Genomic DNA, 26,932 nt, shown 5'->3' on the forward strand with positions numbered 1-26,932 from the left:
TGGAAGTCTAGTAGCTATTTCAAACTATCGTCAGTCCTGAAAAGATCCGCTCAAATGACACGATTTTAGATCTTCTGTGAACAAGTCACGAAAAGAAAGAATCGCCGGCAGTCCACATCAGGCCTACTCTTCAGCGCCGACATCGATATGTTATGTTATGTTAACATTCAACAAGCAAGAGAACCCGATTATGCACATCGCACAATGAATAAATTGAATTAAGGATAGCAAGTCATTCCTTTTTTAACTTGCGATGAATTTTTAACACTATTAAATTAAATGTAGGAATATAATCTTGTCTTTGCTAAACAAACATAATTTTTTCGAATAATCAACATCAACATCATCGATAATAATAGTTTTCTCGAGAGTGAAATACAAAATAAACAGTGAAAAACATTTTATTGCTGTTGTTCTATCACAGTCTTATAAATGATGGTTTATTGAATAGTCCCCAACAGAGTAGTGAACAAGGAGAGACCGGCCGTAAAATTTGTCCGAGACGTCTCCATGGCGAGATCGCGCAAAACTGAGCAAACTACTCAGATAAGTCGGTACCGTGTGGACGCTCTAAAAATTGCAACGATTTCATTCCGACTTAAAACTGCGCAGACAAATCGTTGTGAAAACTGAGCGTGTGGACCGGGCTTAAGAGACGGACACTTCGAGTGCGTTAGGAGACACGTGGTGTAGTGAACCAGGCTGGCGAGATTAGTTGCACATCAGAGACGGACACTTCGAGTGAGTGAGGGGACACGTCTTCCGTGCAATGATATCCACCAAGCTGCCTTCTTCTACGGGAATGGCCTTGGTGTGCGAGTTGTAAAGTTCGAAGGTGAAGGTGCCCGGAAAAATCTGTTGAGACAAAAGGTAATATTAGCTTATTCGATGGTCGCTGTTATTGACACCTCGCCGACCTCGGGTGAATTGCGCCTCGTTTGTACGCTGACACACGTGGTTCGCAGCAGTCGCGTTGTATATAGCAGTACACAAAATGCAAATGAAACAGTAATTGAAATCAAAATTAACTAAAAATTTTTAATAAAACCAAATGAATCTGATCAGCAAGTGCTAGGCTGTAACGACTAGAACGACAGAAGATATAATTGCTTCTATGTACTTTATGGATTCTTAAGAACTTAATGTTAAAAAACCATAAAACATTCCAAAAATTATTGGTTAAATGCGAAAACTACTGCTGCATTCCCAGAATTAAAAACTGGAAACATGATTCACTCATTTTTGACACATTTACTCGCAACTACAAGGCGTCAGTTCTCAAGTAAAATGAATAACACAGCAGTGACAAATGTACTACTCTACAAGTACATTTTGAAGAGTAGTGTTCTTGAGACATCGGAACTTACGTTATCTTCAGGTCCCACCAACGTCTTGTTACGACTGAACAACGAGTGGGAGTTCATGAAATGGATGGGCTGGTGAGCAGTCTTCCCGAAGATATCATGAACGCAGTCGGACGAATAATCTTCACGGTCGTGATGATAGTTTAAGGTTTCGATATTGCCTGAAAAATTGTCAATGTAACGATTCGACCCATTCGACGTGCCGTCACTCCTGGCTAAATCTGGAAAAAAATAAATAAAATCGGGCGGATATTTGTAATTCTGTAATCTATAGTTGTTTCGGTGGTGGTATGGTGCCACTTAAAAGTTAAGGGAAGGAAGGTAACAGAGTGGCCAGAGAGAAGAGGAGAAAATTAAATGACAGGAGGAAATAAGAAGGCGCCATGTGAATTTTTAAATTTGTTGCGTTTTGAGGTATAATCGTGGGGGCAGGGGAGTAGGAGGTAATTTGTCAAGGGTTCGCAACGGCTGGTCTAAAGGGCGACGTAGGCATTTGAAGGCTCATTTTTTCTCAATTTTAATGAATGCTGATATAATAGGGTGATAACGGTGATGGTGATTGTTGATGATTCGCTCCAAATTTGGGAGTTAGATTTGGCGAGTCAGTTGTTGCTGGGTTGTTAGTTTCGCATTTACCGTTAGTCACTCTCAAGTTCATCACTAATCATTCGGTTCATTCAATAGCTGACGGGGGTTGCACATTGCTCACTGTGTGTTAGAATGGTGATAACGTGTACTGGTTTGGAGGTGGGGACATAATGCTAATATTTTGGAGCAATGGAATAACTGGTCTCTCTATGGAAGGAATTTGAGTTGATTGAAGTATTGGGGGTCGTTTGATTTTTCGTGAATGTTTGTGAGGATATGAAATCCGACCAGTGCGTGTTTATGATTAATATTAGTGCTTTATTAAAGTGCCCAAGTTCATTAGTACTCTGCAGTTGAGATATTGCTGTTTCGAAAAGAGTGAGTAGGGTATTCAGGAGGGTATATATGAGGGACGATCTAACATACTCGTATGTGAAGTATAGGATGAGTTTTATGTAATAGAGATATTGCTGTTTCGAAAAGAGTGAGTAGGGTATTCAGGAGGGTGTATATGAGGGACGATCTAACATACTCGTATGTGAAGTATAGGATGAGTTTTATGTAATAGGGAGGGAGTAGAATCTGTGAATTTTCTGTAAATTTGCGAGGGCAATTGCTTTCTGACTGTTACTTGGGGCCTAAAACAATGTGATGAAAATTTTAATCCTAAGAGCGTTCCGTTGTTTATGTATGCATGGGTATAGTGGGTGTTGTTGATGTTGTCGATAATCAAGTCAGAAGTATTTCGTCAACACGACGTGCCGTCACTCCTGGCTAAATCTGAAAAAAAAAAATAAATAAAATCGGGCGGATATTTGTAATTCTGTAATCTATAGTTGTTTCGGTGGTGGTATGGTGCCACTTAAAAGTTAAGGGAAGGAAGGTAACAGAGTGGCCAGAGAGAAGAGGAGAAAATTAAATGACAGGAGGAAATAAGAAGGCGCCATGTGAATTTTTAAATTTTTTGAGGCGTTTTGAGGTATAGTCGTGGTGGCAGTGGAGTAGGAGGTAATTTGTCAAGGGTTCGCAACGGCTGGTCTAAAGGGCGATGTAGGCATTTGAAGGCTCATTTTTTCTCAATTTTAATGAATGCTGATATAATAGGGTGATAACGGTGATGGTGATTGTTGATGATTCGCTCCAAATTTGGGAGTTAGATTTGGCGAGTCAGTTGTTGCTGGGTTGTTAGTTTCGCATTTACCGTTAGTCACTCTCAAGTTCATCACTAATCATTCGGTTCATTCAATAGCTGACGGGGGTTGCACATTGCTCACTGTGTGTTAGAATGGTGATAACGTGTACTGGTTTGGAGGTGGGGACATAATGCTAATATTTTGGAGCAATGGAATAACTGGTCTCTCTATGGAAGGAATTTGAGTTGATTGAAGTATTGGGGGTCGTTTGATTTTTCGTGAATGTTTGTGAGGATATGAAATCCGACCAGTGCGTGTTTATGATTAATATTAGTGCTTTATTAAAGTGCCCAAGTTCATTAGTACTCTGCAGTTGAGATATTGCTGTTTCGAAAAGAGTGAGTAGGGTATTCAGGAGGGTATATATGAGGGACGATCTAACATACTCGTATGTGAAGTATAGGATGAGTTTTATGTAATAGAGATATTGCTGTTTCGAAAAGAGTGAGTAGGGTATTCAGGAGGGTGTATATGAGGGACGATCTAACATACTCGTATGTGAAGTATAGGATGAGTTTTATGTAATAGGGAGGGAGTAGAATCTGTGAATTTTCTGTAAATTTGCGAGGGCAATTGCTTTCTGACTGTTACTTGGGGCCTAAAACAATGTGATGAAAATTTTAATCCTAAGAGCGTTCCGTTGTTTATGTATGCATGGGTATAGTGGGTGTTGTTGATGTTGTCGATAATCAAGTCAGAAGTATTTCGTCAACGAATAAGGATAATTTAAAACTAGTGTTCGTCCTTATGAGCCATTGATTTTCGAAGGTGTTGATCTGTTGTAAGACATGTTGTGTTTGAAGTGCTGCACAGTTGTGTGGGCACTATCTTTAGGTTGTGGTGTGTCATATGCAAAGGCTATGTATTGTAGCACTGTATTAGGGGTTGGTGGTGGGAGCTTGTGGACATAAAATCTGTATAGATTTAGGAAGATGTAAGCCCCGTGGGTCACCTGTGTTTAGTTGCAGTGGAAGTCCTATCTGATTGGTACTACTGTGCCTGTGAGGAAGGCTGAAAGAGTTTTTATGAAGGACGGTTATATTTCTATGTCTACTATGTCATGGTCTATGTCAGTGGTTCCCAAACTTTTTCAGGCTGGCGCACCCTTTGGCTCCCTAGTGAATTTCTAGCGCCCCCCACAGACATACGCCTCTTTCTTGAAATTTAGTATGCTGCAATTTTAAAAGATAAAGGTTAAACACAAATGTGTAGTTCACAAATAAAACCCATTTAGTGAACCGATATGTTTTTCAGCTGTTTTAACTGTTTCAGCACTAGAAACCTAGGATATCTCGGGCGAATTTACGGCCGGACTGATGGCCGATCTCACGACCAATCTCCAAATTCAATTGTCAAGTAATATATCCCAAACTAATGAACGCAGCTCTATGAAACTTGGAACACGTATTCATCGGAACCTAACGGTGGTGTTTAGCTCGTAATTTTTTTTCCTTATTTTACCTTCATTCGTGAGTTACGCGCACATTGCGAAGCAGGCCGAAATTCGCAGTGATCAAAGAATTTCTTCCAAACTATTGAACAGTTTTGAACAGAAATTTGAATATACATTCCTAACTATCAAACAGTGATTTTTTAGCTTATAAAATTTTTTCGATTTTACCTTTGTTTGCTAGTTTTTTTTCATTTCACAGTCATTCTTGATTTCACACTTCCTTATATTCGGGACGTATCGCCTGGTAATTTGTCACTTAAATTCGCGGCGATCAAGAAATTTCTTCTAAACTACATAACAGATTCAAAGAAGGTTTGTATATTAATACCTAACCTCTCAATGGTGATGTTTAATTCGTGACAGTTTTTATTTTGCTTTCGTTCGCGAGTTATACAGATATAGGACGAACGACCGGCTTTTCTACCGGCCGGTTTAACCGAGAGCCTTATACGTATAGCCGTAGAACTCGCAAACGAAGGCAAAACGAAAAAATTGTAAACATTACCGTTGCTGAGGTTAGGTATAATTCCGGGCAAGAAATTTCTTCTAAACTACATAACAGATTCAAAGAAGGTTTGTATATTAATACCTAACCTCTCAATGGTGATGTTTAACTCGTGACAGTTTTACGTGCCTCTCTGCGCCAATCTTGGTACTCTGAACTGAAACCACTACGCCACCCTGCCATATAACAATGGCAAAAACAAACGATGGCAAAATTCAAACAATTTTCATGAGCAAAACATTATCATTAGGTCCTAATGACTACGTGTACCAAGTTTCATCAAGTTAAGTTCATTAGTTTGAGAGATATTCCTTGATCATTTAATTTGAAAATTGGCCGTGAGACCGGCCGCGAGTCCGACCGTTAGTTTGTCCGAGACGTAAACCCAGGAGAAGTTAAAAAAACAGATCTGGGTGAAAAAACCATCACTGGGAGTCATGTGCTGCATGTGTTGTGTACAAATCGTTGAACAAACGTTCGACGTTCGAACTTCTGACTATCGCCCCCCTTATCGCCCCCATATCGCCCTCTTCTTCCTTACCGCCCCCCAAAATCTTTCCAGCGCCCCTAGGGGGGCGATATCGCCCACTTTGGGAGCCACTGGTCTATGTGGTTTTAGATGTTTGCAAGAGTGAATATGTTGTTGTACAAGTGGCGCACGTTTTATTGTATTATCTTTAGTGTGGACTGGGTGGTCCACACTAAAATTATTTGAATGTAGTGCGGAGGGTATTTGCGGAGGGTATTTGAATGTAGAGTGTTATGCTTTTTGGTGGTCGTTGTTGGGAGTTTGTCAATACATATGAAGGTATCGTGAGTAATGATTTTTATCAGTGGATGGTGTGTTATATGTCTTTCACATTTTAGCTAGTCGAGTACTTTCGAAGAGTCTCCGTCCTGCACCGAGCGCTTCAGCCTGTATTATTTCTTTCTCAGTTAATCGGCAAACTAAACGTTATGTGGCTCTTTTTGGGTCTTTTATGCTCCTAAATAGCTTGATGGAGATCGACTCGATCGTCAAGTGATATACGGGACCAGAGATTAATGGTTCTTTGTATTGTTCGTTTTTATAGGGTGACGGTCTTCGTTATGAGATATGGCTATACATGAGGGGAAGGAGAGAGCAGACATAAGTGATATTGTACCCTAATTCTGTACTTCTGCAGGCGCGCTTCATCAATATGTTGCGTACCATACTCGTTTCTACGTTACATCAATTCATATTTAATGTCATTCTCAAATCTGCCTATGTTCCCTGAAGAAACCCAATACGACAACAGTCACTTCACAGTCCCGCAATGTTTAAACCAAAAACACACCGTAGACCCAAAAACAACAGTCCAAACCTATATCTTAACTTTCAAGCAAACCTTAACTTCGAGCATTGTCATCATCACCTTTACTATCATATCATATTTAAATATATACAAAATATATACTTTATATACCTAAAACAATACAAAAAAAATATTGAATAATAACAATAAATAAAAAAGGGGGAAAGAGTACAATCAAGGAAACCCGCTATTACAATTTAATGATAACTAAGGCAAAATTGACTTACATTTCTCACCATTGCGTGACGATTCACATGGGCCGATATGGTCATCAGGTGCAGGGTAGCGTTCTGGTGCATTGTGGGGGAGTAGGAACCTGTAGGCGCACTCGTCGCTCAGTAAAAACCTTACGACAGCATGCGGGCCTAGTGATGCATACACTAGTCTCTGAAAAAGTAACCGAAGTTTAATGTTATTCCGCCAAAAATTTATGGCTAAACGTATGAGGCCTGTTATGTAATCAGAAGTGTGTTTATATCTACAAAGATGATGTAATTTCCTAGATACAATGAACTGCATCGCTACTTTGCTGATGATATAAAATCAATTTAAAATCCGAGAAAATTTCTTTTCGCAGCCAACTTGGCAACAAGCACCAGTAAAAATTAAAGGAATGAAAACCCTCTCGCTAATAATTTAATTATACTGCGATCAAAGTGAAAGAATTAGATGACTAGATTATGAGCATAGAGTCCAAAAAACTAATTAAGACGTTTATAAAATTGACTGTGTAACTTTTCAAGTAAATTGAAAAACGAAATAAGCTTTAGTGTAAAACTACCTCTGAAACTTTACCCAACAAATTTCCTATGGATCCATAGTTCAGAATGAAATTTATCAGAATTAAATGCTTGCTACTGATATAAAATGAATTTGTATTTCTACAAATTTTGTATAGTGCCCGAGTAGTTCATTAAAATTTATTGCTCAGAATAAAATTTTTGCAGCTCCACGCACCCAACTTAAAATGTAGAGAACTATTGTCTGGTGGTTCATAAAATATTCAACAAACTTCAAAATCTGAAGAAAATTTCTAGCGATACAAAAAATACTGTCTGACGGGAGCTCACACATGTCACTGGCGAGAATGTGTCCGATACAAATTGTAAGAACCTCATCGGCGTTGGATGGTAGCGCTCGAAATGGAACAATGAATTTGTCGTGGTATGAATCTCGTTGCCCTGTGCAAAAAAAAAAATAAACATAATAAACTCTTTTAGGAAACATGTTAACTAGCACTAACCGCGTCGTATAACATCCTGTTTTTGACTGGAAACGTGATATGCAGAAGCAAATTAACTAAGAAAAAATCAATAATGGAAACCGGAACGAACGTGCGCTACCCCTATGAACCTCGGTATTAAGAAAAATGTGAAAGCACATGTGCCAACTAGAGTTTATTTGCTATTCGATCACACTCTTTACCATTGAAATAGCTGTATTCTATTCTTTGCTTTGATTCCAATTTTAGCGATTGCAGTTATCTCAGTTGCACATTTTATACATAAAAAGTCGACTTACGAGACTGAATTTAGGTTCTCTCATTTGGATTCTCATCTTAAGTAAACTGATAGAATATTGCGATTGTGATCAATAAATTTGTGATGGGATTAACGTCATAGATTTATCGAGATACTTGCGATTTCATTTAACAACCACAACCCATGCACTCACTTGAGCGGTGAAAAAGTTTTTGGATGAATTTTTAAATGGTCGCAGGGCCAAGATGTCTGTGTCCGTATACAATCCCCCTGAGTGGTAGACGATCGCATAGCGCAGTAAGTCGCTCAATTGGGTGAACAAATGGGCTGCAAATTGAAATCGTAATTTTTCAATCACCGCACTTAGAAATTATTTGAATACAATTTTATTTTGAGCATCTGCAAAAACATTTGTACCGTATATAAACATATATGTCATATATGTTACAGATTTTTAAGAATAAATTTTATTTTGCCTTAATTATCTATTCGAATAACAATCAGTAGGGATTGAGAAGTGATCGAAAAATCGAGAAGAGAATTAAGTAAAACAGTAAATTAATAGAGGTCTGTTAACACAAATGTCTGCATGTGCAAGGAGTTAACAAGAATAGTCGCAGAGCGTCAAAAATAAACGATGGCAAAGATTAGCTTCTAATCAGAATATCAATTTTTTAGGATCTAGCGAGACAATTGATTGAGTTTAGGTTTTCCAATTTTTCCGGATATAATTTTCTTACTGTTAATGCACTTGGTGGCTGATGTATTTGTGCGGTGCAACTAAGAATGGTTATGAATGGGTTGCGTGCGCAAAGTGGTCATAAAAACGGGGAGAAAGAGAAATGAGAACAAAAAATTGAAAAAGGTGCTTGTCGCATAACTAGGTTGTTGTTATGTGCATATTGTTAGGTTGGGGCTGGTTGGGAGGAAGCGAAGGTACCCATCAGAGCTTTATAGGGTTTGTGCAGTGCAGATGAGTGCAGGGTTGTTTAAGCGGTTCATTATCAACATTGTCCAGCACTTTTATAATCAGTCGTCCTAAATCGCGAGTCCACCAGGAATTTGAAAGTAAGGGGAAAGCCAAGTAGAGTCATCATATCTCTATTAAATACGTTTCAGAAAAAACACTCCTTCATTAATTAAATAAAATTGTAGAAAACAAGTATAATCAAAAATGAAAACCTAAATAAACATCGAAAAAAATGTAAGCTTGGTAACGAGAAAATCACGTCAGAGCACGAAAACCTAAAGACTCACATGTACTGTAAAGTACTTGGAAAAATTCTTATCCTAATGCATCGCGCAAGCGCTTGCCAGCGTTATTTGACGGCAAGCTCGGCCGTGCCTACAAAATATCTGATGAATTATAATTCAGCATCTCATATTGTCATGTTGTTTATTTATTATGGGTTTAGAAGTTTGGAAGGGAATTAGTGTGACCGGCCTACAAATGTTGGCAGACAGCCTCACGACGATACCTTGGAACCCAGCAGGTGCTTGAAGCTTGAGCACGTCAGTGAACATCAGCATTTAGGCATTTATGGTTTTATTCAGTGCTGACGTTGGCCGAAATTTTTATCTTTGTGGGCCACTGGGGCAAAACCTTATATTTCGATTCGATAGTTTCTGAATTGGGCGGGAGACTAACGTCTGCACAAAGGTTGACCAGAGGAATTTAAAAGTTTGATCTCTGAATTTAATATCAGAGGGACTACTGTAACAATATTGCTAATATTATGACACACCCGTGTGTGAAGCATGGGAAGAAAGCGTCTTAAGCGCGTCGTCTGGAATAGTCAGCGAAACTTGACCAAGGGTTACTCTTCCGTCAATTAGCATGGTAACACTTATTGTCACTTTGACAAAGGCGGTGAACATAATGAGGCCTGTTATGGAATCAGGAGTGTGTGAATATCTACGTAGATGATGTAGTCGGTGAGTTGTGATATGTACGTATGTTGCTCCCATCGCGATGGGGCCTTGTAATCTGTCTGTGTAAAATTAAAGAGCACATCTGTGCAAATGCATGCGAACATGTGTGCGTAAAAATTGAGGTAGAGTTTACAAGGTAACTATCGATAAATTGAAATGTTAGCAGTGAAATATAATGTGTTCTTTTTTCTGCAGCCCTATGCACTTTAAATAAAAATCGTGAATAGGGTGCTGCTGCATATATCTACGATAAAGGGATCATTGACAATTATTATCGTGTCGTGGGTCTATGCTTGTAGGTGTTAGCGAGAAATCATATGTTGGTGTGCCAGTGGCCGACATATTATTATCGTATTTTTATTAAGGAATAGGAGATCAGTGTGACAGAAAATGTTTTGCGGTACATGATTTAGCCTTTTTGGTAGTAGGTGTTACAATGATTTATCTCTTCAAGGTTGAAAAATGTCATGAGGGATGATGTTGTTTGTGGTCAGGTTGAATTCTAACTTGCCGTGCCTCGAACATCCAGTTATATTTATTTTGTATACGACTTTCATGGGGAGTTTCAGACGGTAGGCTTTCTCTCCGCTCGACAATGAGTTGTGATACCAACACAGCCATGGTTCTTCTTGTATGAATTTTCTCAGTTTTGTGTTTGTGTGAAGGAAGTCTGTTTGATACAGGCGTTCAATGTTGCAGTTCTTGTATGGGTTATTATGATGTGTTATGTTCCTGTTATATATGTGTTCCTGTATATTGTGCATTTATTAGGTGGGAAAGTTTCCTTTTCTTATTCTTTTTTGAGACCATAAATATCCCGCCAATGCCTCATGAAAATATTAATGTAATCCAGAGTATCGCACTGCGTGTTTTTGTGTTGTATGTATGGAAGTTTGTTTGTTGTTTGATTCTAATTTTTTTATGGAGGACCACAAAATTTGGAGATTATATATAGTTTGTATTTCTTTGGTGTTTTTTTGCACACAAAATTTGGAGATTAAATTTAGTTTGTATTTCTTTGGTGTTTTTTTGCAGTTCCTCCCATTTCAGTCTGGTTTTAATATACGGTGTTTAGTTTACTAGCGTTAGAGATTTACCAACTTGAAATTCAAGTTTCGAAGGCTTCACACCACCCACTAACTTTGCCAAATATCGTAGACTCACGGGTGTTCCAGAAGTCGTCAGAACTAAGGAGCGCATGAGCAGCTGTGTTGCGCATGACTGTGCGTACGTTCACGTGCGCCACGCACAGACGAGGACAAATTTTCTGCAGACTCAGCAATCTTTGGGCAGACGAAGCATCGAGCGTCGCGCGCGTCACCAGAAACCAGACGTGAGCGTCGGAATTAACGGTGCACATGCTGAACGGTAAGAATAATTCATGAGATAAAATATATAATAAGTTTTGAAACAAGAACAAAACGAGTTTTCCAGATCAAAAATAGAGAAGTAATTACCTAGTAACATATTAACGTGTTTTTGAAAATTTTGAAACAACCGCGTAATTTTAAAAGAACGCTTAAAATACTTGGAAACTCGTGTATGTTTATTTCTCGATTCTAAAATCATTGAGTGTCTCAGTATCAGCAATTAATATACCTCTCAATTGAGCATAAAGTTTTATGTTTAATCTTCATCGCCATGGAGACTTCTATTTGGTAAATGTTTTGTGCCCACGGATCAGGAGCCACGTCCCTGGAAAAGATATGTAAATACTTTATTGACTTGAACTGCGAAAACTACTGGTGGTGTACATACTCTGTGGGTATTATTGTGCCAATATTGTAATAATAAATGCAATTTGTAGCTATCTAGATCGAGTAACCTACCGTCGAGAGTCGAAAACAACATTTTGACAGAGCAGCAACACATTTCAAATTCTGGGTGAAATTTTGAGAAACAAAAGAGATGAAGATAAATTATACTCGACAAACTTTGAAAAAAAAAGTCTTCAAATGCTTTGATTGACGAAATATAACATAGAACAATAATTATTACAAAAGACAATCAGGTCGATATTGACGCTGAGTCTCATTCATAACGAAATGAAGAAAAATAATAATAAGGAATAACTTAACTGAGCAAGCATAATGTCAGATATATTAACCAGTTTGTAATTTGTTTCTTTTCAATCTTCGTTTATCGATTGTCTTTCTATTTCATAACCATTTTATCCCAAAATGCCCGTCCTTTTTGGGTTGAATCATTACGCATCAGTCTTTTACTCGCATATTTTACGAGTAAAACACCCTAAATTTACTTTTTTAACGTCCAATTTAATCTTAAATGTTTCGTGTTCATTACTCGGATACGGTTATTATCGAGAATTTTTTAATCACGATCTATCATCATCGAGTGTTCATGTATGTTACAGTATATGACATCATCTACGGAAGTGTTATAAACTTATCTTTAATTTGGTTTATCAAAAAAAAACCGTAACTAAAGAAATTTGTCTGTCCTCAAATTTATCCTTAGTGATGAAAATTTATTTATTAATTTGATTTTTGTCAGTTTGCAAAACTTCTCTTGGGAGTTGACCAGTCGAATCTCATTTAATGAATTTCTTATGTCTTTAAAAATTGAGTTTGAGGTGACCTTCTGAGGAATCAACTTCTGGGATATCAAAGGATGCAACAAGTTACAATCGAGTCCAGTTCAATGTATTTTCAAGAGCGATACTATTTTAGTCAATGATCTGATGTTTAGAGCTCAATTCAAACATATTCTTCCGAATGAATATCTTTGTAGGACAGCTTGAAGTCGGTAAAACAAATGTGTCAGTGTGCCCAACTCGTAAGCCCCGCACCAAGTATAACGAGTGAATTTTGGCTACAACAGATAGATATCAACATGAATAAGGTGAACAGCCATCCCGGAGATTTGACTGGAAACCCAGTCGAGTTTTACGTTCCAATAGCAGCCGCCTCAGATTGCATACAGTCGGCTTGGAAGTGACTAAGGCGCCTATAGGCCACCTAACTGCATTCAGCGACTATTCACGAGCCGATTGCGGGAGTCGATTGCCCGATAGGCCGAATATACGAAATCAGACCGAAAAAACAGCTTGCCAGGCTTCTGGGGGGAAATGCTAGTATTTGAGCGAACCATTACCATCTCCCGCTCATCATATGTCGTCGATGTATGTACATGCGTCCGTTTGTCAAGGCATATGATGGAACGAAATGAGAATTTATTTTACCAATTTTTTATGCTTACGTGTTGCAAGATAATAATTTCAATAATTATAGGACAAAAATATCTGCATTTATTTGGCTATCTTTAAAAACCACAGGATGCTTGAAAGCATGGAAATATGATTAAGGGGAGCAGGAGCAGAAAAATACTTGATAAGTACGTGACAGTAAAAAAAATAATGCTTGTACCTTCAATTGATAAATTTCAAATTCTCGTCATAACATAAATAACTAATATGTAAGCTGTTAATTGGCAAAAAAGCAACAGATGAACGTTCGGTTTCGCATTCAGGGCCTACAAGTATTTTATTAAATGTTCAGGTCGTTCTGATTTGGGATGAAACTGCGTAATATTGTGATGACAGTCATTGCCTAATAACAGGCATTGAACAATGTACCTTAGAAATTTCAAGTTTTCAGGTGAGGTTCACAATTGCATCATATTGTGGTGCGGTTCATATAATTCCTTCAGTGAATTATGATCGTTTTATTCAATGGCGGTTCCTGGGCGTGAGTGTCATACATAACGGACATAACTCTGCTCAGACTCCTAACTACTTTTTGAACGAATTAAAAAAAGTTTAGTCATTAGTTCAAACAACCTCGATGACAAAACCTGGTCAATGCTTTACGGTTCTTGTTCCTTGTAGTTACTTTATCATGTTTGCAGGGCAAAATTTGTTGCTAGCCTCGCTAAATTTTCAAATATTATTCCTGTTTAACGTGATGCAGCTTGAGGGAGTGAGTGACTAGCGTCTTACAAGACTCTGTACGTTTCGTTTGCTTTATACCGACGCCAGGCGTTAGTTCGCAAATGGCACTAGTGATGACCACACGTTAATCGGCGAACGTTGCTTATTTCAATCCTGTAATCGTAGTGGGAAAAGTGAACTTGTGAAGTATTAGATTTGAAAATTATAGATTTCAAAAGCTGAACATTATTATTTTATTTTAGAAACTAGAAATGTATTCGTTTTCCTGTACAATGGTTCTGCAAGTGAATGTCATTGAAAAACGCTTCACCGACGCGAATATAGTGGCGCCATGATGCCGGCAACCGGCATTCTACTTCGCTTCAAAGAGTTTGGAACTGGGCCTCAACTGGCAGTAATGGACATTTTTAACTCGAGGTATATGCTGCCATGATCAAGATATTTTAGCTGCTCGTGTCCATATACTTCAGGTTTTAATTTCTAATTCATCGGAAAGACTGGCTGTGTGTGGAAATGCCAGTTCACTCAAGAGTTCAACTGCGTCAGGTTGAGTTTAGTCTTCAAGCAGTCACCGTGCCGTGTTTAGTCAAGCAGTCACCGTGCCGCTGCAACAGAAACGCGAACAAATAAGGATAGAAATCCTAGTCTCAACTTCGTAACTAAACACGTTGCTGGTTAATGGCGCAGGGACCCCGAAAGAATTTCGAAGAAACACTTAGATTCAGATCCGCATTCAGATTTTGATTTTGACTTTACGTCCTTGTACAATGTTAAGAAAGTGACAAGTTCCTACTGGAATTTCGACGGTAGCATTTGATCTATTCTTCTTCACAACCACTGTAGGAAGAATTTTATAGACTCGTGCAAATCAGTTCGATAGACCAACTGGTACGGGAGAATGTGTTAAAATGTTTCGTACATGGATAATGTGGGATAATATTGAGAAGTGTTGAATATTGGAGAATGTTGATCGTTGAGTGCTATTGCATGTTGGAGAATGCTGATCGTTAAGTGCTCTTGCATATTGAAGAATGTTTGGTATTGGGCAATGTGTGAGAATGCTGATTGCTGACTGCTGGTGGATATTGAAGATTGTTTTGCTAGGGCAATGTGCGAGGGTCTTGCAATTCTGGCAAATATTAGAGAATGTTATGGGTAATGTGGAAAGTTGGGGTTGAAAGTTGTACTAACTGATATTATTCCCGTTTCAAACTCGTGTTTACTTTCCACTTGCTTCATTGTGCCGCGATGATACATGTCTAGCCTGCTATACATAGAGAGAGTACAGCGATTCAAATGCCCCTCCCTTCCCCCGTAAAGGGGGAAGGGAAGGGGCATTTATTAACGCATCTTTAAGATTCGGCCGTGTCTGTCCCGAACGTATCAGGTATCAAATACGCGCGCCCAGCAGTCGCCCCACGGTTGTCAATGAATAAACCGCATTCTAATCAGATACTTATTTACCTCGTACAACCAGAACCTAAAGCGGACATAGAGCAGCTAATTTACGAGCTAGGCGAGCTTGAGGCGTCCTTGAGCCAGCGGCTGACAGGAATCAAAACTTTGATAGGGAAGATAACAAATTTGCATTCAATTTTAGACTTCGAGTACAGTCATTGAGCGAGGGTACCGAGGAAGTACACGAGGATTCTTCCAGCTAACTAATCTCTACTCTCTTAAGATGCAAAATTAAACGATTTCCAGTTGCCGGACATGAAATTTTGAATTCGATCTTCATGATCTCTTGCGACAAGATACAGTAAGTACACCAGCCTTAGCTAATTTTACCAGTATATTAAATGAAAATAATGATGATATTCCAAGCTTATCTACAAAAACACCTTCAAGAAAAAGAAGTCATTTACTCCGGTTCGAATTCGGAGCATGTGTCTGCTCCTATTGAACAAACACAGCAGAACAGCGCAAGCTTGGGTATTCTTACACATACCACCAGCTTTGCTGCAGAAATTAAAACGACAGTGCCGGAAGCGGTCGATTTCTAGCATGAACTGAATTTGTCCTATATGTCTGCGACGCGAATGGTCCATGCCTGCTCCTGCAATGCATCTGTATATATAGTAGGCCTTGTGTGGCGCCGGCACGGATTACGCCCTGCTTCAAATATGAACTATGTTTAAAGCTAGAAAAAACTTTCGCAATTCACGATATAATCTGCCAAATAATGTGATAGTATCAATTACTTGTACAAATGAGGAAGAGACCGAAGCTGGGGGTCGTTGACCCCCGGGTGGCATCCAAGCTTGGGGGGCGTCGTGGGCGCTGTATCGGCCACGGCGCCGTAACCGTAGGCTTCTCTCCGCCTCCTTATTTCTTCAGTTGGCACCTGAACCTCTGGGGAAATGTCAATATTCGCACATCAGACAATTATAATAATAAAATTGCATTTCATAATGAACAAATATTAAATTTTCTTTATATATGGATTTATAAGTTGCACGTTGGTTGCTTTATTATATTTTATTCATATTGCATCACATAAAACGTACATAATACTTATGTTGAATTTTAACAAGTACCCAGATAATGGGAGTACGCGAGTGCCAGGACAATGCCGGACATGATCGCAATCAGCAGCGATGAGTTCACTGAAAATTTAAATAAATAAAATAATAATTGTCAAGTAAGTAAATCAAAGGATTTTACTTAAAGTATTTTAATTGTAATTTTTCCAAAAGAATCCTTAATTGCTTGACTGAAACAATGACATTTTCAATGCACAATGACTGAACAGGGCACGGCAACATCAGGTCGTATACAATAAACACTCAATACCAACACAATACTAAGCCAGTCTTCAAAATATTCATGCACATCAGCATTTAGCAGGCAACTTCACTCACAGCGCACATAACTCCAAATCACTTACCTGCACCTCTATTCAAAACCACACCGAGTTTTCAAATGCTCCGGGATATCCATTAATTTCCCTACCTCCAGTCATCTACAAAATACCACAAGTCACCACTACAACCTTACTAAGGTATTCATTCTAAAGGCAACTGACCGACCAGACTAGAGCAATTAATTACCTACTACACAACCTCAAGCAAGACCGAAGTTGATTTTCAATATTTTCAATCTTGAGCGACTCTCTCATTCCGTCTCTTGTATCGTGGCATTACGTCATCAACATTCTCACTAACGTTTATGTCATAAAAATAGTAATAAAAGTCCCAAATAATAAAAGCGATAGGTATTAGAGAGAAAAAATCAACAAAGAAACTAATTATAGAAACGAATTGAAATATACATAAAATATTGATAAAAATTCAACCTAATTGTTAAATAAATGACAATGTAGTTACATCAATACTGTTTAACCGCTTCTCATACTACATTATTTTACAACGTTATAATCGTAGTGAGTGTAGGTGAACTTGCATCTAGGTAATACGACAAGGGTTGAACCATACAAATGCAAACCCCTTCCATTTCATTTATACTGTTTTCCGCGTTGCTTTACTTGCCTCCCTGGGCTACCTTCTTTTGCAACACTTCCTTGTGACAGTGGCACCGCCATCATTAGATAAACCTAACCACAGAATCTGAACTGAAAATTAATTATATTCCATGAGATTCCTTCAGGAAAATAAAATATTGAATGAAATTCCTCATATCTTACAACTGACAAAAACTACGCTGTGTGCAGTCTACGTATCATACTTATACCATGTGAACAACAAATGCCCCGCCGAATCGAAACAAGAATGTGTTACCACAAATTAACATTATGCTAATTAGCTGAGTGCAGTTACGAGGGAATAAACGTAGATACAAATGAATGAATGAGTGCTTCTTACCTTCAGGCTGTTTTGTTCGCTTGAATTCTTCCATCGCGTCTCGCGGCTGATGCCGAGCAGAAATGTAGCTGACGGGTCCGAAGCGAAGGTTCCTAATCTTGAAGCGTTTCTATTGTCTCTGCCTAACAGCGTCTGTGTGCGCTTTGTGTAAAGCGATCAAGCCAGGTTTTCTTTTTAAAATTAATATTATGTCATTAAAAATACGTATTACTAGAGAATTTAGTAATTCATTTTCACCTGAAATATAAGAAGTACGAAATAATACCGAAAAAATTACAGTTTAAATTTTCAGTGGTAATAAATCCTTTACGGTGGTCAACCATGGGCCCCTCGCAGCTGCTAGGAATGATCTGCGTTTTACTGTTATTTTAAATTGGAATTAAATACTTGCACTTAGTGACTCACATATGCGCTACAATCAGAAGCAGAAATGATCATTTCATCTTTCGTTGTTACATATTTCGAACTAAAGACGACCGCCGGACAGTTACGATAGGGCGAATTCCCGTTGATGTGCAATTAAGCATAACAACCTTATGACTGGATTGTTTTCTTCTAAATTCAACTGTTTCAATGTTAAACGCACACGACCTCAATCTTTTAAATAGTCGCTAGTGGGCACAAAAATTATTTATACTGTTGCTATTATTTTTTACTTAATATTTGTACGTAATTATTGTTTGAAAATTCGTGGAATTTCATCAATGAAACTATTTGAAATCTGAGCCAATTAGTCAACAATAATTTTCGAAGGAAAAAACCGCACTATAATAAATAATTTATTTTCAATTGATTACAAGGGATTTTTGAGGTATTGTTCGTATTTTAAAGTATCATTGTATAATCAGCATTGTGCTCGGAGCGACTTTTTCGACTAACGGATGCCGACATTGTTGCTTTAATTTTTTAGTTTGTTCTTGCTTTATCTGAAAAGTTTTAACGACTTTACTTGTTAACCATAATTAACTATAAGGCTGCTATCCACTAATAAACCGTTATCAATTTTTTAAGTACTAACAGGTGCACTGCATATTACGCTGTTGAACAGGAAAAACGAATAAGAATAATTGCAACAAGCCTTGCTTAAGTACAATAAACTGCAGTTCATCAATATGTTGACGAAGTGCGGGTAACTGTCAACGTAGATGTACTCCTTCAAGTGTACTATTAACCGGAACTGCTTTACTGCTATCAAATTCTCAAAAGTTAAGAGCTGTTATGAGCAGAAATGATGTACTGGAGTATCATCTCGAAGTACCATATCAAGTGCACGACCGAATCGTCGATTGAAGAAAACAGGCATTATGTTAACATACATAGCAAAAAAACGAATTATTCCCTCTATGATCTCTTTCCATCAAATTATCGAGAATTGTGGGAATTTTTATAGATGCATCCATGCACTATCATAACTAACGATAAGTATTTTGAACGAGATTTCCCAATTATATAGTTAAAAATAATCAATTCACATGGATTTTCTGAATATTACTAACCAAAGATTGTATTTTCTATCCTTTTACTTTTGACATCGTAATTTCGGATTGCAATCGAACTCCCAAAACGCTTGTTTTCCTATGTAATATTTCAAATATCCACAGCTCGACAAATCGGCTGGCGGTACAAAACAATTATGCAGTAGAAAACTATGCTCTAGATTGAGATAACTACGCATAACGCTTCTCAAACCTTCATATCAATGTTGTTTAAAGATAAAGTTTAAGATATCAATGTTGTTTAAGTTGACGCATCACAATGTGGAGAGAAAGCTAAAGTTATAGAACAATTAGGTTATACTTTCTCAAATGATGATTAATTAAACTTAACTTAATTTCCTAAATACCACCGAAATCTTAATGAATATGCAGAATGGTTGTAATCATCAAGAGTTTTTCTTGGCGCTGATATCCGCTGCATCGAGGCTGGTGCTTCTGAAGGCTATGGCTTTGTAAGTCAAATTTCTGAGGCCTGGAAAATAACATTTTCCAATTAAAATTTCGTGTCACATGAAATGTTTGTTTTGATCACTCTTCAATTCTTGAAAGAATTTTATAAAGACCACAATATTTTAGTAATTATTTCTCCGTGTTCAAAAATTTATAATGCAGGCTTTAACGCATCTGGTTTCATGAGAGAATTTCATGCGGGGAAATAGTGCTTGATGTATTTGTATTCAAAGGATTGGAGGTTTAATGTTGTAAGAAGCCTATATTTCATTCCAATTTTCTACATTGAAGCAAAGCAAAGAAAAAGAGCAATCAGTTTTGTTGAGTGCGCCTCGGATTGCGAGGAGATTTATTTATTAATTTTTTTAATTTTTACATTGTGGTTTTGAGGTCTTCCCGTGAAATTTTGAGAAAGCTTTTCGCTTTATTTCATCATATACTTCAAGTGAGGAAAAAGCGCAGTCTATTCCAAATAAAATAGATAACAAGAGGCTAAATACGCAAGTTAGGCTATAATGCATGGTAATTTGAATTAAGTTCTTCGTAATCGGTTGGCTTGTTTGTACGATCCTAAGAATGTGAACAATTGCAGTCACGAAAACTCTCATATGGCATTGAATCTCTTGTGTAGATGAGAAATACAACACGGATAAGTTTTTGACTCTAGGACACGAGTATAACGACAGAGTCAATAATATACGTTTAAAAATTACTTTTTAAAGCCAACACTTCTAAAGAATCCAGTGTCTCCAATGTTAAAGATGTACAATGAATTTCTCATTTTATTTTCGAAAATTAAAAAAATTAATTTTTCAAAATTTTTTAATATATAAAATTTTTTCAAAATTATTTATTCTGTCAGTTGATTCATGCATTGCCTCCGACTTCACTCAAGTATGCAAAATTTCAGATCAATTGGACAGGTGGAAGTGTGTCAAATATCATTTATAAGATTTGTAGCTGACAAAATTATTTTGTCAATTTTTTTAATATTGAAAAAAATTTTAATTTTCAAAATTATTTATTCTGTCAATTGATTCATGCATTGTCTCCAACTTTACGCAAGTGTGCAAATTTTCAGATCGATTGGACAGATAGAAAAGTGTTAAATATCGATTATAAGATTTGTGGCAGACAAACAAACAAACAACTTAAAAAAGTTAGTGTTGTTGTTGTTAACAGCTTGAAGGTGAGGAAGTAGCTGCCTGATGAAAACAACTTAAGAAGTGAAGTTAAAGAGAAGTGTTGTAAAAATAGAATTTAATACTAATAATGAATCCGTTATTTTTTCTGATCTGATTACATTCGAGGTACCTAATCAAGGATCAAATTGACATAAGGTTGAAGAATCGCGACCTTATAGTTATGTTCTCTAGAAGCAGAAGTTACACGGCGACTATATGAGTCCCGACATTTTAATAGCTGGCAAGCATCGTCTGTAAACTCGATATTTTTCTTTGCATACGTCTAGTTTATGCATTAACGAAAGCCTGTTCACACGTTAGCACTTTCGAAAGATCTGCATTTAGGATATTATTCTATATTGAGCGACCCACCTTTTATTCCTGAGTTGACCAGTTGGAAGAATGAATACGCGCAATATTGGGTGAGCGTCGTCATCGACAGAAACATTGCAAATCGTCGAACGGACATAAACTGGAATTCATGTATTGAGAAGTGTTGACTGCAAGACGTTCGTGAAAACGCCCTGATGAAATATAATGAAACCTCCATCAATTACCCCCTACAACAAAAAACTTTTGGTGATATTTTTTGGGACGTTCAAGCAAACTCAGAGAGATTAATTGAATGAAGAGCTGTAACTGCAAAGAAAAGTATGGAAGGGAAGGTTTACAGAAACCTACCAGGCCAGGTATGAGTAGTAGATGACAGTGCTGGAAACGAATCCAATCCACTTTGGAGGAAATGGCCGTGGGAAAAGCGTAACTTCAGCTGCCACTGCCACTAGTGGAACAGTGTGGACGCTGTGGAACTTGAAGTCTGAGACGACATCCCCGAAAACTTCAGGGTAAATTATTTCACGAGAAGCCGAATACATGACCCAGAACGGTATAAACAAGCTCTGAAAAGCAGAAAAAAAGGGAAATGTGATTCAATAAAAAAATTTTGTGTTCTGTGACACAACCTATCCATCACAAACGATTGTTTAAGTTGACGCATCACAATGTGGTGAGGAAGCTAAAGCTGCCCTGCATTATATAAGTGCCATTTTTGCCATTATATAAGTGCCATTTTTGGAAGGCACTTATATTCCTTTTTTCAACAGATTAATCTGGAAGAAAAAAGAAAATAAACTGCAATCATTGAGAAGAAGAAAATGCTCAGTATTGTAAGAGGTTGCTTTTCTGTCGCACCTCTTATATGTACAATAATTATATGTAAAACCTGAGGTTTGATTCGAGTTAGTTCGTGATGAGAGGATAAATGAGGCACAGACTGAAGATTAATCGAGTACTTATTTAAATAGTTACACGGCTTACAGTTCATGGGATTATAGGTAGATTGGAGTATGAGGTTAACACACTACGCACACGACTCGAAAGTGAGTGAGTCGATCGTTTACTCGGCAGTTCTCGGTTCTGATTTACGCTTTTCACTCTGTCAGAGAACTATATTCAGTTCGCCGCCGGATAACATCGCTACCGGTATAAATAAAGGAATGAACCTAAACCAGGAATTGTTCATGAACATATCGCAATTCGAATGCGGAAGTTACTGGAATGCGGTAGCTTTTGGAACCAACTGATTATGAATAGCACTTGTCAATTCAACACCAAACGTATAGAGATAAGAAATTTTTCATCATGTTGTTAACGAGCATAGATTAAGAATTACCTTAGTGAATTTTTTCAATTGAATTATAAATGGAATTGAAAAATATAATTAAAAAATTCGTTAGCAGAATATCTCTGTAGATGGTACTTTTTGGGCAAAGAATTGCGATTTGGTTTTACAATCGGCAAGACACAAGGGAATTCTTGATACGCTGTGCAGGAAATTTGATGCACATTTTTCATACAACTAGATTGAAAATAACTTGATTATTTACATTTAAAAACTTGAAATAGAATACTTATACAATCACCGCATTCTCAATCTCATTAATGTCACTCGTATGCTTGAATCGCAAATTCAAGAAAAAAATATTTCATAAAAATTTATCATATCTTCATAGAAAAGTTTCGGTGTCCAGCTGCATTGTCAGTTAAAAAATTCTAGAATGCACATACAATTAGTAGTTGGTACAGTCTAAATAAAAGTAATAAAACATAAATTTACAAATCAATGGCAGAGCAAATAATACAAATAAATGGCTAAACCTATCTATTTGCAATTCCACGTAGATAAAAGCCACCTGACACCTAGACGTGGCTCTTTTGAGGACCAAGTTCATCCGACATTTTGAAATCACAGTTTTAAAACATGTTATAAACAATGAAAACGTGACATATTTATATGTTTCATTGATTTTGTAGCTGCCAATTGATATTTTATCTTTGCGCAGATATTTTTAGTAAATTTTTGTGAATATAACGGACCCAATATAGAACCTATAAATGGCAAACCTCTCTGACTTTCAAAGAGGTCAAATTGTTGGAGCCCGTTTGCCAGGTGCTAGAGTGAAAGAAACTTCCCGAATGCTTAAAGTTTCTAACGGTACTGTCTCATGTAATGACTGCTGTTGAAAGAGAAGGAAAAACGTCCTCAGCAAAGCACTGGTCTGGCCGAAAGTCAAAGATGTCTGAGAGAGACCGTCGGTACCTAAATCGAATTGTGAGGGACAATCGAAAAACCACGGCTGTAAAAATTCCTGCAGACCTCAATGGACACCTACAGAATCCAGTTTCCATAAAGACTGTCCACCGAGAACTGCACAGATGTGGATTCTATGGAAAATCCACAATTAGAAATCCTCTGGTTTCAAATAAAAATGCTTCAAAGCGTTTAGAGTGGTGTTAAAAACTCTAGAAACCTCGAACAGTGGAGTTTTCGAAACTTGAAACTGCCTCGAACAGGGGTAAAATGTGATTTTCTCTGACGAATCATCGTTTACTTTATTTCCAACCTCTGCCCGAGTTTACGTTTAGAGACAGCAAATTAAAGAGTCATTTAATTCCAATTGCCTACTCCCCACCGTAAAAATCCGGCGGACCAATGATCTCTCTTTATGGAACAATCAACAGTCGTGACTATTCAGAAATTTTCGAGGACCAAGTTCATCCAATGTTTCAAGCACTGTTTCCGGAGGGGAACGCCATCTTTCAACATGATAATGCTCTTTTCCATTTTGCTGGAATTGTTAAAAAATGGCACGAGGAACATTCTGATGAATTTTGGCATCTCATTTGGCAACCACATACACTAGGCCTGAATAATATTGAGCATTCATAGTTGATTTTAGAGATGCAAGTCAGAAGTAGATTCCCGACGCTATCGTCTTTAAAAAAGCGGGAAGGAGTTTTAATTGAAGAATGGGTTAATTTCATTTGGAAACAATTCACAACATGTATAAGTCAATACCTCGGATAATTGAGGCTGTAACTGCCGCAAAAGGTGGACCTACACCATACTAAAATGTATTTTGTGGATTTTTAGAAGTGTTTCCTTTATATGTCGAACTCCTGTACAATTACTCTAAGATGCGAAAATCTGGAGCATTGGAAGTGGAAACTGAAGCCTTGAAGCCACTATATCAGATATTGGAACGTTACACGGCTCGGCGTGAGTGCGCACAGCCAAATTTAAGGGCACGATAATAAGTGTGCTCTGCGACTCTGGAATAAAGATTTCGTGACGACATCCCAACCTATATACGCGGATGCACATCGTTCACAACTGTATTTATAGACTAGAGACATCGCATAAGAATGGGGAGAGTGTCATTGTACCTAAAAAAGAACAGGCTTAAAATTTCTTCAACAAAACATTAAGATTAACATTTGTGAAGTATTTCAGGAGCAGAAGTTTTAACTCTCGTGACATACTTTCGGGTGCAGAGCGGAACAATGGAATAGAAACAACGTTCCTACTATCGCGCTCGGGGATCAACTTACCTGTTTCGCATGAAATTTCTTTATATCGTTTGGAATTTGCAAGCGAGAATACATCGCTCAAAAATTAAAATTCCGTGTCTATAGCATAGTATATCGAAGAAATACGAATGCCTCGGTGTAATGGTGTTCGAAGCCAATGACCCTTGAATCGAAATGAATTTATTGTATCTGCATTCTAGAATTTTGGAACCGACGATGGAGCTGTAATCGGAAAAGATTTCTATGAAGATATGTTGATTCGGCATTCAAATTTCAACCTAATCTCCATTATATTGTAGTCTTCGACTCTCTTGATCAATGCATAAATTTGGTGTAAAAATTTAGCTAGTTAAAGTAGACGAAAGTTTCTCTGCACCAGTTTGGACAATTAATTTCAGTGGGAGAATATTTTAATGTACACATTTTATTCATCTTTTTGCCCGTTATGCCAGTTGGCACGTTGTGCAGCAACATTTTGGCAGTGCTGATTGTTTAATAACAAGATTTGACTTTCGTTATTCCAGCTGTTAAAACGGATTTAATATCACATAAAACGGATTTTTATGTGATAAAAATTGTGATTTTGGTTCAATCCAGCGAACGGACATTTAGTATTTAGTAATTCATATTCTATAATTGAGATTATACTTGCCTTCAAGCGTCTCGTCAGCCGAGGTCTGATAGATGACAATAGATATTGAATAGCAAATAAAATATAGCTAGATATTGAGTAGCAAATAAAGAGCAAATGAATATTGAATACCAAATGGGAAAAATTGTCACTACCCCAAATCGTTTCAGGTGCGAGCTTTGTTAAACCGGTATGTATTAGAATGGAATAGAATAAAAGTGTCGGCACTGAAGAAATAGGCCCATTGGATTAAAGTATGAATGGGCTTCCGTATTCAACATCTACTTTTCTTGCATAACGGTAAACAGAATAGAGAATACCAAAAAGTGACCTCAGATGAACCTGAACGTTCTTTAACGTCAGGTAACTCAGGTGCAACACCTGTCAATGTTCACGCAAAATGTTCTGCAAATGTTAACGCAAGGAAATCTAATTATTTGTGTTTTGAAATTTTCAACAGCAATTGAATAAAATCACAATATACATGTTTTTAAATTTTATGTATAACGATAATAACAGTCACTTTCGGGCCATATGACTTCGTGACTGCATTTCGATTCATGCATTAGAATTTATCGATCGCATCTGTTTGTAAATCAGAAATCATATTATTGAATTATCATTTCAATTATATTATAAACTATTTTTCGGGACCTCAACTATTTACGACGATGCCATTAAACTTCATTGCCATGAACATTCGATGCCATCATAATGGTGCGATATGCTTAATTGTTGACGGTATAAATATTTGCCTGTTAAATCTGGTTTCTATTTTTCGTGACACAAGCTATGGAAAAATAAATCATTAATGACTATGGAATGTTTGGCCAGATCACATGAGTCAAGGCCTCAAGCAGCAATGGACATTTTATGGGGCATGACCACGGCATTGAGCGGCAGTGGGGATTTGATGGGGCACCACTCACGACATCAAGCAGCCACGACATTTTGATGGGGAATGACTCATGGCATTGAGCAACAATGCATGTGGATTTAATGAGCATATTACTCACGGCATTGAACAACAACGGCATTGAACACTCACGGTATTGAACAACATTTGACTCACGGCATTGAACAGCAACGGCGATTTGATGGGGTAGTAAACGGACGATTGATCGACAGCGCCGTGCTTAGGGGAGACCTTCTGATGGCTGAGATGAAAGCAGCAAATGCCGATGGCGTAAACGATAACGAACGCCGCTTGAGTGAAGAGTATGAAGAGGTTTTGCATTTTTACTACCTAACTATAGAAATGAAACAAAATTTCAAAACACGAACTAGTACCTCGAGGAAAAGTGAATTAGTGACCGAAAAATGAAAACGTATCAAAATGTATAAGGAAATGTAAATTTTGTTATATGTTTCAATGGTAAAAATTTCGAAATAATTTTCTGATTCAGATTTAAACATATTTGATGGATTTGTATTCTCCATCAGACTCATTAAAATCCTGCACCGAATTGCACCCAAGACGAAGGCTTAACTTTAGCTTATATGCATGAAAAACGCAAACAAGGAATTATTGATTCCTTTTCAATATTGCTCACCCAGGAATAAACCGAGACTGTTTATTTCCCGTTTAATAATTATAATCGAACCATTATTCTGCCAATTACTTACAGAGGGAATACTTGTATATTAGGCTTTTGAGGTATGTAGGAATAAATACTGATTATGATTAAGAATTTTGCAAAATTCAATTGTGGAATAT

The 26,932-nt window shown here is 37.4% G+C and overlaps 1 protein-coding gene and 1 long non-coding RNA gene across 3 annotated transcripts; both read right to left on the minus strand.

Annotated features, from left to right (window-relative positions):
- Positions 1–383: 383 nt before the first annotated feature.
- On the minus strand, positions 384–17,763 carry LOC108665095. Of its 2 annotated transcripts, none has more exons than XM_047881305.1 (11): positions 17,585–17,763; positions 16,301–16,369; positions 15,965–16,115; positions 11,453–11,548; positions 11,018–11,214; positions 8,115–8,248; positions 7,511–7,621; positions 6,677–6,827; positions 1,368–1,585; positions 703–855; positions 384–475 (listed from the first exon to the last, which is right to left on the minus strand). In XM_047881305.1, exons 1-10 carry the CDS (start codon positions 17,616–17,618, stop codon positions 712–714), a joined length of 1,305 nt encoding a protein of 434 aa, XP_047737261.1. In that variant the 5' UTR covers positions 17,619–17,763; the 3' UTR covers positions 384–475; positions 703–711. The 2 variants fall into 2 exon arrangements, with proteins under 2 accessions (XP_047737261.1, XP_018007305.1); XM_018151816.2 differs by having other exon boundaries at positions 6,668–6,827.
- A 589-nt stretch (positions 17,764–18,352) lies between these two features.
- LOC108665094 lies at positions 18,353–21,617 on the minus strand. Its single transcript, XR_001930414.2, has 3 exons — positions 21,396–21,617; positions 21,087–21,238; positions 18,353–19,552 (listed from the first exon to the last, which is right to left on the minus strand). It is a non-coding gene; the product is annotated as an uncharacterized LOC108665094 (long non-coding RNA).
- Between the last annotated feature and the right edge of the window lie 5,315 nt (positions 21,618–26,932).

This window comes from Hyalella azteca, unplaced genomic scaffold (assembly GCF_000764305.2).
Source record: "Hyalella azteca isolate HAZT.00-mixed unplaced genomic scaffold, Hazt_2.0.2 contig7591, whole genome shotgun sequence".
NCBI classification, from domain to species: Eukaryota; Metazoa; Arthropoda; class Malacostraca; order Amphipoda; family Hyalellidae; genus Hyalella; species Hyalella azteca.